This window comes from Doryrhamphus excisus, chromosome 7 (assembly GCF_030265055.1).
Source record: "Doryrhamphus excisus isolate RoL2022-K1 chromosome 7, RoL_Dexc_1.0, whole genome shotgun sequence".
NCBI classification, from domain to species: domain Eukaryota; kingdom Metazoa; phylum Chordata; class Actinopteri; order Syngnathiformes; family Syngnathidae; genus Doryrhamphus; species Doryrhamphus excisus.
In genome coordinates, this window is record NC_080472.1 from 10,774,340 (window position 1) to 10,788,250 (window position 13,911).

At 39.4% G+C, this 13,911-nt stretch overlaps 1 protein-coding gene across 14 annotated transcripts in view; it reads right to left on the minus strand.

Moving 5' to 3' along the window:
* The window catches only part of nrxn3a (neurexin 3a), a 134,304-nt gene that overhangs the window by 13,174 nt on the left and 107,219 nt on the right, over nt 1-13,911 (minus strand). For 6 of the 14 annotated variants that reach the window (XM_058077791.1, XM_058077790.1, XM_058077786.1 and 3 more), the window contains one exon: nt 1,030-2,873. The exons of 2 other annotated variants lie outside the window; for them this stretch is intronic. In XM_058077791.1, coding sequence (XP_057933774.1) covers nt 2,575-2,873 — 299 coding nt within the window. In that variant the 3' untranslated portion in view covers nt 1,030-2,574. 6 more of the 14 variants (XR_009130343.1, XR_009130341.1, XR_009130342.1 and 3 more) reach the window with 3 other exon arrangements.

A 13,911-nucleotide genomic window follows, 5' to 3' on the forward strand; every position in this document is an offset into this window, starting at 1 on the left:
CTGCGCTTAAACAGCAGTGTGGCTAATTTACAGTCGGTCTTTCTTTGGCAGGAGCCAATCACAACGAGCGAAAAACACATGAGGTCATTACGTACAACCGTATAACAACATAACAGTCACAGCGTCCTTTTAACAACAACACTTCACTAATGACACTAAACTCACCGCACAGCACCTTAACACTCCAACGGTATAGCAGAAACATTCAAACATGTACCAAAACGAGTTTAAAAACAACAACATAACAGTCACAGCATCTTTTTAACAACAACACTTCACTAATGACACTAAACTCACCACACAGCACCTTAACACTCCAACGGTATAGCAGAAATATACAAACACGTACCAAAACGAGTTTAAAAACAACAACATAACAGTCACAGCGTCCTTTTAACAACAACACTTCACTAATGACACAAAACTCACCACACAGCACCTTAACACTCCAACGGTATAGCAGAATTATACAAACATGTACAAAAACGAGTTTAAAAACAACAACATAACAGTCACAGCCTCCTTTTAACAACAACACTTCACTAATGACACTAAACTCACCACACAGCACCTTAACACTCCAACGGTATAGCAGAAATATACAAACACGTACCAAAACGAGTTTAAAAACAACAACACAACAGTCACAGCGTCTTTTTAACAACAACACTTCACTAATGACACTAAACTCACCACACAGCACCTTAACACTTCAACAGTGTAGCAGAAATATACAAACATGTACCAAAACGAGTTTAAAAACAACAACATAACAGTCACAGCGTCCTTTTAACAACAACACTTCACTAATGACACTAAACTCACCACACAGCACCTTAACACTCCAACGGTATAGCAGGAATATACAAACATGTACCAAAACAAGTTTAAGAAATAATCCAAACTGAGCTAAAAGAGCAAAACGTCAGTCTGTGAGGTGTTTATGTTTATGTTTTTCTGTTTTAGCAAAGCCTATGTCAAATTCTGGTTTCAACCGTGTCAGCGCTTAATTGGAATCAAGCCACCCAATGCTGTGAAAAAACTTTATTTTTCATTTTTGGATGTTTTATTAAAAAAAAACAACAACATCGAGCCCCCATTCATTCAAACGGTCATCAGATTTGTCATATTCCTGACTTTATTTTCTTTGAAAAGGAATGAGACTATGGGCACCCGGAACAGGATAGCTGTGATACAGAAGGAAGGGCACCTTATTTTCTTGAAACACTGCAAGTAGATAAATATTCATGCAACTTTAGAAACATCTCTGTTTAGATCTCTAGGCTAACAATACATTGTCATTTCTTATGAAATATCAATATTATTCTCCACATTCTTTTTCTCAGTGTAAATTAACAGTTAATAGACTTTGTCATGAAATATGTTGATAATCCATATGTTCAGTCTGTACAATAGAGGTACTAAAACTGTCATGGTATATGTACAATTTCCTACCTACAAAGTACAACAGTTAGTATGTAATAAAATATGTAAACAAATTTGTTTTTTTTTTGACACAGTTGACTGTGACAATAGATACATATTGACACTTTCACCATTTGATTGATTTCCGTATACATGTTACTACGTTTTAGTACTGCATTTGTGTTTCTCCCGACACCGCCCTAAAAAAGAGAACAATAGGCAATGAACTGACGTACAATTCTGCAAAAATAATCAGCACGCGTTAAAAGTAGACCTCCGTATTTGCAAGGTCCAACTTCTTTTGGGGGTGTACGCTAACACCCATTTGGCGTCGTTATCGTCCAAGTTAAACACTCATGACTTGACTGTTGTACTGTAAGTTAGGATGACATGCATTTTACAATCATTTGCTTTTTTCATCAAGAGAACTTCCACTTCTTGAAACAAAGTGTGTTTGACAATCAGAATAATCGTACTCAGAAGATTTCACGGCCAACAGATCCAAGCGCTTCTGTCCGTGAGCTCCATTGCGGTTGTGGTTTTGTACATGGAAAGAAATACTGGAGCTGTTTTCTTCTTCTTCTTCTTATTATTATTATTATTTTTGTCACCTCACTTCTTCTTTTGCTTAAAGCAAAAATAAATAAGACACCACACCTAGTATTTATAAACCATACAAATGTGTCATCATATTCTGATACAAGAGTCTTTTTTTTTTTTTTTTTTCTCGAACAACGATTGTAGGCTGGACCCCCATCTTGTTAAGCACTACGCATTGCTTACATGCTGATTATGGTCAAGCTCGTGAGGCTTTTTGGAACCATATAAAAGACTTTTTTGTTGTAATGTCAAGGATCACGTTGCTCTAAAAGTCACTTAGGAGAAAGATGTAGCTGGGACATATTTCTATACTGATAACGTCTCCGACCAGATAGAAGAGTAAGGTCTCTAAAGTTGCTATTAAGCCTCCTCGGTATGCTTACAGAAGTAAGTGTGCTTTAATATTATAGTACATGTCATGAGTTCAGCTTCTCGGCAAAGTCAAGGATCATCCGAGCTCCGTATCGTACCATCATTTGTCAGTTTTCCCGGCGAGTGCAGTAGACGTCCTGTAAGCGCTCGCCGACTGGATACGCCGATAAGTGTCAGTCACACGTAATACTCCTTATCCTTGTTCTTCTGCTTTTTATTGCTGCCTTTCAAGCTGTGCTGTTTGTCCTTCATGACGGCGCCATTGCTCTGTACAGCCGAGTTGGTGATGTAGTTCCTGCTCTCGTCCACCTGGTAGGAGCCCTCGTCCCTATTCCTGTACTTATACATGGCATAAAGAAGGATGAGGATGCACAGGGCGGCGGCCGCCACAATTCCGATGACCATCCCGGTGGTGCTGCTTGATTCCCGGACCACTTCCGAAGGCCCCGGCCTGACGCCTGGTTCTGTGGGAAGTGCTGTGGGTATATTACGGAACACGGGGGAGGTTAATCATGGGCCCCTCAGCTGGGTGCCGTCTACCTCAAACCATGTGGACAATGGAAGCAACTCTAGGTCTGGCAGATGTTTTAGCTAGCGCTTATTCATTTTCCCACTCGGATATTTGGCGGGTGCATTGTGGAGGGTGGTGGTAAAGGCAGAGGTGGCGGTGGTGCGGCTCTGGCGTTTTGCGGTATGGCGGTAGTGATAGTCCTACTGCGTCTGGAGACTGAAGCTTTGTTACGTCTACAAGTCCTGGGTGAGTGAGCTTTGTAGCCACCTTCAAAGCCCGACGTGGACAAGGTCTTAGTGTTACCAAGGAGAAGGTCGCGTAAAAATCTTCATCAGTGGTTGAGGGCTGGTTCGACTTGAACTCTTCCCCAGAGCCATACCCCGACTTCGCCAAGCCATCATCATCACAATCATCGCTGCCTCGGTCCAACAAGCACGGTGCCCCCGCCTCAGTGGCCTCGGACAGGGACTCTTTGGCGGTCTCAGTAATGGTGAGGAGTGGTTGGTGGGTTGAGGGAGTGGGAATGAAGGGTGCACGAGGATCGGCAAAGGGGTGTACTAATGGATCCTCTAGAACTGGGGCGACTAATTCAGCTCCTGGGGTTTAACACAGACATCCAGAATGTTAGGCGGAGGCATGGTCACTGGGACGGATTACAGTCAGACTAGCAGAGACTAGAACAAAGAACTTGGCGTAGCACGTTGAAAAGACTGCCAAATCAAAATAGAATCAAGCCACAGATTTTCATCCACGATTTGGTGCCATTACGAAAGGCTTAAGTACTTGGTAGGATGAGCCACAGAAGTCAAATATCCAATCTGCTACAACGAAATACAGTTTTAAGAAGTTCTCAGGATGCAGTCATTCATCCGGTACGAAACGTTGAAATAGTTTTTGAAATGACAGATTCAGTGGCTCTCCAAAGTGAGGTATCCACCTTAAACCTCTCGTTGGCGTCTCACGATGAACACAAACCAAAGTTGTACAAATATTTCTGTGATACAGAGCTGAAGGCTAACAGGCTGGAAAAATTCGCCCAATTGAGTCGTGGATGTCAAAGCTCCGTTCTTGCCTTCATAACGTGTCTGGATATGAATCGGAAGCGTGACTGAACTTAATACTCTCACACTACGTCAAATGACGTCATTCCAAGATGCTGAGATTTCGTGGGCTCTAGGATCAAAACATGTGCAGCAGGACGGGACTTTGAACAATTCCAAATATTTGTTAAAGACTGACCAAGGCAGAATGGAAAGACGCCATCCTGTCCAGGAGGAGAATCCTGGAGTGGCCCAGCCAGTCCCTAGACCTTAGTCCTATATCGCAAATCTGTGGAAAGAGCTGAAACGGCCAAACGACAGCCTCAAGACCTTCAGGATTTGGAGAGTATCGGTCAAGAGGATTGGACCAAAATCCCTCTTGAGAGGCAAAACCATACGGCCAACTACAAGAAACGTCCAACAAAGCTTTGCTTTTGTTCTTCTCCACCATCGCTTAATAATAATTTGACATAAAATAATATTTACCTTACTGGCACCCCAATATTGAGATTCTTCCCATTTCTTATATTAAATTGAATTGACACATTGACAGCTCTGTAACAAAGAAAGTATTGATACGATGTCAATGGCAGAACAAAGTCACCTTCATGCTCACCTTTTGAAGAACACCCAACCAGACTCCCCGTGAAAGAATTTGAAATATGAAACGCTGCTGTCATTTTTACAAATGAAATGAAAGCCAACCACAAGTGATGTTAGCGTTAGGATTCATGTTTGACGCCAAGTCAGGTTCCTCCCTTCTCACGTTTTCTTGAACTTCAACTTCACTTTTAGACTACTCAACTATTTGAGTCGGCGCTGCACGGTGGTCGAGTGGTTAGCATGAACCAAATTGTCCATAGCTATGAATGTGAGTGTGAATGGTTGTTTGTCTACGTATATGTGCCCTGTGATTGGCTGGCCACCAGTCCAGGGTGGACCCCGATGGAATAGGCTCCAGCACCCCGCACCCCTCGTGAGGCTAAGCAGTAGAAAATGAATTTCAAAGCAAAGGTTTTGTGTTTTTTATCTAATATATTGATAAAATAAACTAATTTGAAGCAACTTAAAAACTTTCTACGAAACCAAATATTTTTCTTGGGTCTTAGAAAGTTGCCTTTACATTTGACTTTAAAACTTAAGACTTTTAAAAAACTTTTTCATCCACGGTCCCACACTTATTTATAATTATAATGCTCAATTATTTTACAAGACTGTTTAGACACAATGTTAACAGTACACACAAGGGGAAAATCGATCCTAATATAAGTACAGTATTCCCTTGTTGATTGTAGTTAATTGGTTCTCTTATCAGTGATAAGTGAAGTTCCGTGAAATAGGATTCCGTATTTTTAAATTGTATATTTTTGTAGTTGGAGGATAGAAAACCTGTTTGTGGTTTCTGAATGGAGGTGTTAGAGTCCTGGAGCCATGATATAACCCCCCTTTAGTCACGTTTACACTCGTATCATAACAAAAAATTTCATTTGGATAATCACTGTTTATAAATTATTATGCACCATGACTTAATTTTATTGTATACGGTACACATAATCAATAAATACTCACAGGGCCGTTTATTCGATTGATTTAATGTTTTGATATTCTTCAAATGTCCTGTTGAAATGTGTTATACTTAGATATTGCTTTGTTTGTTGATACAAATATATTTTTGTTGACCTAAAATGTGTTTTATTCTTATTATAAATATGATCAACAAATTCAGGGCAAAATTATTTTCTAGTTAAATGATGTTATCAGTATCGGTAATACTCGCCATGTATTCAGTTGGTATCGTATCAATGTCAAAATGTGCCGTATCCCCCACCCTGAGAAGATACTGACTGTATACATACATGCATGTAGAAATTAAAAATATGTTTTTTTTTTTTAATGTAATGTAGCGTAAAGCAGCTTTGGCTAAAGTGAACATTGAAACTGCCATTGACATTGAAAGTATCCAGCACTAAAAAAAACGTGCGTACCATGAAACATGAAACACCAACATACTGTATACATCCACGAGCACACAAATCTATAAATCATACTTTATTCATGTTCACATCATGAAACATTGTTAAGGAATTATCCACTTGCAAATGTCCACACATCGGTGAGCGATGCAGTTTATAAGCTTTTGCATAGCAGGCAAACAACCAGTTGGCTCACAATATTGTCTGCAATTATAACAAATGGTACAACAAGAAGTACTTTAGTTACGCATGTACTTTCAGGTTTTACTTGAAAGGTGGAATCAGTATGCCTCTTTATTGGTTAGTCTGCTGTGTACAGGGTGTCCCTAAAGTCATGTACTACATAGGACACATACACATACTAAAAGCTGGAAAAAAAATCTGAATCATGTACAAAAATAAATAACATTTTAAAAGTAAAAAATAAGCTCATATATAATACTACAACTACAAATATATTGAAATCAATACTTGAAATTGCATTTACTATGTGATATGATTTATTGCCAAAATGTGTGTGTATTTGTGTCCGGACTTTAGGGACAAATTTGGGACCAACTTTGGGGTAACTTTAGGGACAATTTTAGGGACAATTTTAGGGAGAATTTTGTGGTAACTTTAGGGACAACTTTGGGGTCAACTTTAGGGACAATTTTAGGGAGAATTTTGTGGTAACTTTGAAACTTTGGGAACAACTTTCGGGAAACTTTAGGGAAAATTTAGGGAAACTTTGGGGACCACTTTAGGGAAACTTTGGGGACCACTTTAGGGAAACTTTAGGGAAACTTTGGGGTCAACTTTAGGGAACAACTTTAGGGAAACTTTAGGGAAACTTTAGGGACAAATTTAGTGAAACTTTGGGGTCAACTTTAGGGAAACTTTGGGAACAACTTTAGGGAAACTTTGGGGACAACTTTAGGGAAACTTTGGGGACAACTTTAGGGAAACTTTGGGGTCAACTTTGGGAACAACTTTAGGGAAACTTTGGGGTAAACTTTAGGGAAACTTTGGGGTCAACTTTGGGAACAACTTTAGGAACAACTTTGGGGACAACTTTAGCGACAAATTTAGGGAAACTTTGGGGACAACTTTAGGGAAACTTTGGGAACAACTTTAGGGAAACTTTGGGGACAACTTTAGGGAAACTTTGGGAACAACTTTAGGGAAACTTTGGAGTCAACTTTAGGGTCAACTTTGGGAACAACTTCAGGGAAACTTTAGGAACAACTTTGGGGACAACTTTAGCGACAAATTTAGGGAAACTTTGGGGTCAACTTTAGGGAAACTTTGGGAACAACTTTAGGGAAACTTTGGGGACAACTTTAGGGAAACTTTGCGGTCAACTTTGGGAACAACTTTAGGAACAACTTTGGGGACAACTTTAGCGACAAATTTAGGGAAACTTTGGGGACAACTTTAGGGAAACTTTGGGAAAAACTTTAGGGAAACTTTGGGGACAACTTTAGGGAAACTTTGGGAACAACTTTAGGGAAACTTTAGGGTCAACTTTGGGAACAACTTCAGGGAAACTTTAGGAACAACTTTGGGGACAACTTTAGCGACAAATTTAGGGAAACTTTGGGGTCAACTTTAGGGAAACTTTGGGAACAACTTTAGGGAAACTTTGGGGACAACTTTAGGGAAACTTTGGGGTCAACTTTGGGAACAACTTTAGGGAAACTTTGGGAACAGCTGTAGGGAAACTTTGGGGACAACTTTAGGGAAACTTTGGGGTCAACTTTGGGGAAACCTTGGGGACAACTTTGGGCCAAATTTAGGGACAACTTTAGGGACAACCTGCAGCGATGCAGACGGATCCGGATCTTGGTCAAGCTACAAACTGCATCAATGTAAACAATTTGAAAGGAGTGAAAAGTCCAAAAACGGTCAACTTACATCAACATATTGCCCGCATGAATTTGGCAGAAAGAAAAGAATTACAACGTAAAAGTTGTATAATGGATTTCCACTTTGTAGCATTAAAAATACTGTATTATTTCCCATGGGAGCGTGTATTCTAGCTTCAACATGACAGTACAGGGAGGCAACAGCACACACATCCACACCACAAAACATGAAAATAAACACCATAATTCTCTTCTTATATTTCATCTCTCAATCTGTAAATCATTTGCTTTGTTCTGTGTTGTTTTTACAAAAATGCATATCTACATTTTTTTCCACTGCAGTACTTCAATAGTATCTAAAATCTATGTCGATATTATTGGATTCTCATTTTGTTTTCATAGAGTAGAATGAATAAATTGACTTGACATTTTCAGATACTCTACCAAGAAGGGAGCAGGTGAAGAAGGGGCGGGACCTATGAACATGTTACATAGGAAATGAGGCTGATGAGGGTGACAGTGTAAGTCAGTTGCCATGTCCATGTAAAGGCAGAACGAGGCGGTCGGGCGGCAATAGAGCTTTTGGCTGTAAGGAAGGGATGGGGATATACAAACAATGAGCATATACATGCCCATCTACATAAAAGAACAGAAGAACTCTAACACTGACAGGTCTGACAAACCCTAAACTGCAACTTTTTAGCCATGCAATTCTTTTGGTTTCACTTACAAAGTCCATATTTTCTACTTTGGTTCGACTGGTCTTTCCAGATTTAGAGCCACACAAATAAGGAAAACTTTTATCCATCAGCGACGATCCTTGTGTGAGACAAAAAAAAACACGGATTTGCCTTTTTTGTGCGTTCTGGGTAGCCAGTTCATTGGGATTCACATATTTTGCCCCCCAAAAAACAGCTCTCCGTGACCTGAATATAAACAAAGCTATAGCAATATTGTTATTATTATTATGAGGTACTTATGTGATATCAAGCCCTATGTGTTCACCTAAGTCTGTCTGGTCCAGCTAGCCTTGGACGTCTATTCCAGTTGACTTTGGATCGGTGGAAAAAGGTTTCTAAGGTTTCTAGGTTTGTTAGGCCGAACGACTCTTTCAGTCTCTCAGAGCGATGTCCTCCCCGTCAGATACGCCAAGCCGTTCAGAATCAGAATCAGAAATGGTTTATTGCCAGGTATGATCAAACACATACTAGGAATTTGTTTTGGTGAAGTAGGTGCAGACACATCTATTAAAAAATTAAAACATGTACAAAATATACAGAATATATTTTATTTTAATAATAAATTAATTCTTTTTTTATTATTTTATTTTTTTATTTTTTTTATATATTTTTTATATATATTTTAAATATTTTATATTTTATTATATTAATATTATATATATTATATATAATATATTATATATATATATATATAAATAAAAACATAATATATTAATATATAAATATTAAATATTTTAAATTAAAAAAAAAAAAAAAAAGAATAAATAAAAAAAAGTAATAATAAATTACAGAATATATACATTATATACAGTAAACCTCGGCTATATCGGACTTGGATATATCGGAAATTCGCTCACAACGGACAGATAAAAAAGAACCAATTTTTCTGTAATGCATTTCCAATAAAAATTCATTGCATATATCGGATTTCGCCTATTTCAGACAAAATCTCCAGTCCCGTTCCAATGCATTTCTGTTAAATTTCCCTCGCATATATCGGATGGCCGCATCGTGGCGCTCCGATTCGCCGAATCGTGACAGGCCGCTATACGACGTCATTTGCAGCGTTTGCAGCGTTGCCTGCGCGTCCAGGTACATTAGAAACATAGTCAAGGAATCCGATATATCCGAGGTTTACTATATATATACAGTTTTTTGTTTTTTGTTCGTTTTTTTGTTTGTTCCATCAATAGTAGCCATGTACCACCGAGTACCACAAACACTCAATTGCTGTCTTGCAAAGATCCACAGTTCATGTCTGGAGCTCATCCTCCACATATTCAGACTAAAAGTCTACCATGACGCGTGTTTGTTACTACACGGTTACGGCGTGTACTCTATATAAAACCTTGTTGAAGGCTTTTGGATATTTCAAAGAGGCGAAATAGACATATCGTGAAAAAAAAATCACACCGAAAAGAGAAAGACGTGTTCTTGTCTCACACGAGGATCGTGGATGATTCAAAAAAAAAAAAAAGTGCATTATTCAAACTTTTCGAGATTAATAAGAGTTTTTAATCTCATTTGCAAAGAAAGCACGCATCTGAAGGAAAACACACAAAGTTGTTAGTAGTCGTTAGTAGTAGACGTACAGGGCGTCCGTAGAGTCTCTTTACAATTTAAACAACTTATTACAAAAGCAATTGGCGATGTTCAGGTAGGTTGGACAGATTCATTGCGTTTGTATATTTCAGGTACCCTGTTGGCGAAATAGACGCCCTACTCAAAAATGGCTAAAAAATCGGACACCAACGATCTGAAGCAAAACGATGCCGCGGCAAGAAATGGAGTAGCGTACGCTTCGGGCAAGTAAATGTTTCCATACCGAGGTGATAACGAAATAAAAATGCAGTCATTACACACAAATGTCTATTCCGTTGTTTTTGTGATAAATTGGTTAAATTGTAAAGAGACCTTATGGACAAGCTCTTCTTAATCCGAAATGGTCAAATGATATCAAAAATATTAACAGTGATATTTGGCATATTGGAATCCAATTGGGAAAAGAAAGAAAGAAAGAAAGAAAAACAAAAAGCACTTCAAGTTCAAGCAAAATACCCTTGGAATTAACCATAAAAAAGACCTGTTCAAACTATCAAATGCAAAGTGTCAAGATGGAAAAAAAGAAAGCCATTTCAGGTTTTTGCACACACTACAACCAGATGCACACAAGAGAAAACAGACACTGGCGAGAGAGGGACTCGACTAAAAGGGGCGGGCTCCTCTCTCAAATCTTCGCCTAAAGTTAATCTTTCAACATGGAGCGGCCGTGCAGTCTGGGTGTACAGAGAGTGACAATACTGGCTGGAAATGAGTTCGTATTCTTTCCTTTTCCTTTACGTTTAGTTGTACTGCAGGATGTTGATGCATGCTTAAAGTAAGTTGCATTTAGGGAAAGTAGAAAAGAAAAAACATCGAAAACTGGAAGGGAAGGCAAGACTGACTGAACCGCTGACTGACAGACTCTGTGCCCCAATTCCACGGTATGTATGCCGTACGTTGTTAAACAATCTATACATTGTCGTACATGGTCGTTGCAGCCTAATATTTTGACAATAAAATAAAAAGTACGATTCCCAAGTTGACCCGATACGAGACTTAGAATTTACCATAAAATTGGGACACAGGTCAGCTTGAACTAATAGCAATGGAGGACAGGAAGAAAATACAAACATGAAACAATCACTGGATATAAAAGTTCAACACACCCCAGTAAAATGGATACTCAGTTGGATTCATACGGATTTGGGATTTGGGAATGTACGTATAAAAAAATTCACCTGATTTCTCCCTTTGCTTCTGTTCACACCTGATAACTTTGGTTCTGTTCAAACAAACGCCAGTTGGGATTGCGTGACCCTGTTATTTGTTGGTCAAGTCCGAACACCGCTGATAGGGAAATCCGAGATCAGTAAAAAACACACCAAAATCTTTCCCTCAGTCAACTCTTGTCATTCTGTTGACTTCAGCTTCAGTGTGATGGCTCCATGGGCCAAAGTGATTATAGAAACCCCAAGGAAACCAGATTCCGCTAGACCAGGGGTGCTCATTAAGTCGATCGCGAGGTGGTACTGGTCGATCGCTGGTCGATCGCGGCGTGACATTAAAAAAATATCATCCTCGCATCAATGCCGTCACTTGATTGATATACAGGGCAGCCATTCAGATGACAACTGAATGTTGCCCTTCGGGCGACCAATCAAATCAAACAACGTCTCTAAGTGCAGCAGAACTTACGATGTCAGCCTATCATCCATCCCCGTTACTTGATTGACATACAGGACAACCAGTCAGATGACAACTGAATTTTGACCTTTAGGTCACCGCTCATGCGTAAACAACGATGCAAAGTGCTAAGCTAGTCGGCGAATTGCGTTAGATTTTAAGCCCTCGCTAAAGTTTATGGTCACTAAAATGAGTGAAGGAGCTGGACCAAGTAAAAAGGCAAAAACATATCACTTCCATACGGAATGGGAGGTGGACTTTTTTTTCACAATGTCTTTTTCAAAGTGCGTTTGCCTCATATGCCATTCTACCATCGCAGTACCAAAGAAGGGAAATGTGGAGTAATGTGGAGGTAATTACAAAAAATGTTAATTGTTAATTATGTGTGTTTTGCAATATTGGCTCATTTGGTTATGTAAGGTACATCAACATACATTGTACGTACAAATAATCCTCAATACATTTGAAAATAAATAGATGTTTTGCATTTTTGTAGTGGGTAGATCATTTTGACTCGGTCATTTTAAAAGTAGCTCGCATGCTGAAAAAGTGTGAGCACCCCTGCGCTAGACTGTATTTATAAGGGTATGCCAACCTCGAGGTTGGATACAATTCTGGGTTTTCAGACGGCGGGTCAGCCATAGGATTTAGAGCAGGAGTGGGCAAAGTTTTTGCCTCGTGGATGGCATTGAGTCCACCTTGAATTATTTGTCTAATTTTATCTGTAAAAGTGTCGTACTATTAGCTATATATTCTAATGTCCCGTTTTTTTGGTAGCACTTTAAACATCACACGACATCAAACTACGAAATAGAATTTTACAGTTTTGTTTTTTTTCATCATGACTTGCAAGTCACGTTGCCAGCATGTACGTTAAAAGTTGAAATACTTACAAAGCAAGTGGCGGGCCGGATTGAAACGCTTGGTGTGCCACATGTGGCCCCCGGGGCGTAGTTTGCCCACACCTGATTTGCGGACTGAACGCTGATGTATCTTTATACACAGACAGTCATAGCCAAAAGTATTAGCATGCCAAAGATGCTAACGTTGGGGATGGCTAATCCACAGCAGGTCAATCCATTCTAAGATGGCGGAACAAACAAAGAAAATTTGAGTAATATGTAATCTTATAAATGAATTGATTTTATATTTACAATGTAGGACCAATAAAAGACAAGCTCGAAAATGGCCCCTCTTTGGCACCTCTGGTTTATGAAAGCGGTACAATGCAGACAAGTTCCAGCTTGTAGTCCCGTTTCTCGTCTGTACGGAACAATCGAGAAAAAATTATTTCATTTTATCCACTTGTCTTCATCAGTTGACATATTTCACCAAAAATGTTCCGGACTTTAACGATGGATTCTCCCTGCCACAATCACGTTTGTTTACCGAGTCGACGCATAACGCAATGCCCACTCCTGTCCCTGTGGAACATACGGGATATACGGAAAACCTTTCCAGCAAACGTTCCAAGTAATCGTTTACTCCGACACAATCAACACAACTTGACAACTTTAAGTTGTGTCGCAACCACTGACCAATCAGTTAGTGACTTCACTGAGGAATTCTTGGTCAAGATCAAGCTGACAGTGTGAAAACTAAGTGAACCAGAACCAGAACCAGAGCCAGAACAGGACCAAACCAAGTGTGAAGACAGCATCCAATAATAATTGCATGTAGATCAGGAGAAATATTCAAAAGAACTGAAGAATTCTCATTCATCCGGGTCTTGGCATTCTCAGGGCATTTAATCGATCGCAGCTGGACTGTTCAGGTGGTCTTCGAAGAAGTTGGGAAGAACAGTCCAGAACAGAAGAACAGTCCAGTTGCGATCGATTGATTGGCCTGGGAATGTCTGAGAAAGTGTTATTTCGTTGGGACTGTGATCGGAGTGGGACAATGGTGACATTACCAAGACCTAGCTCTACGAACAAAATGACCTCGACAATGACTCCACGGAAATCAGAGAAAAGTTTGGGAATGGCTCAGATCTCGGATCTCAGATCTGAATCCAATTGAAAATCTGTTGGGGAAAATTTCGTTTTTTTCCGACCAAAATATCTGCATAAGGGTGGTTGGTCGCGCTACCAAACCATGTTTACTTTCCCGGTTTTTCTTTCATTTTTGGGATGTGTTGACTTTGATTTCCATTATATGACCAGTTTGTCATGGATGGTA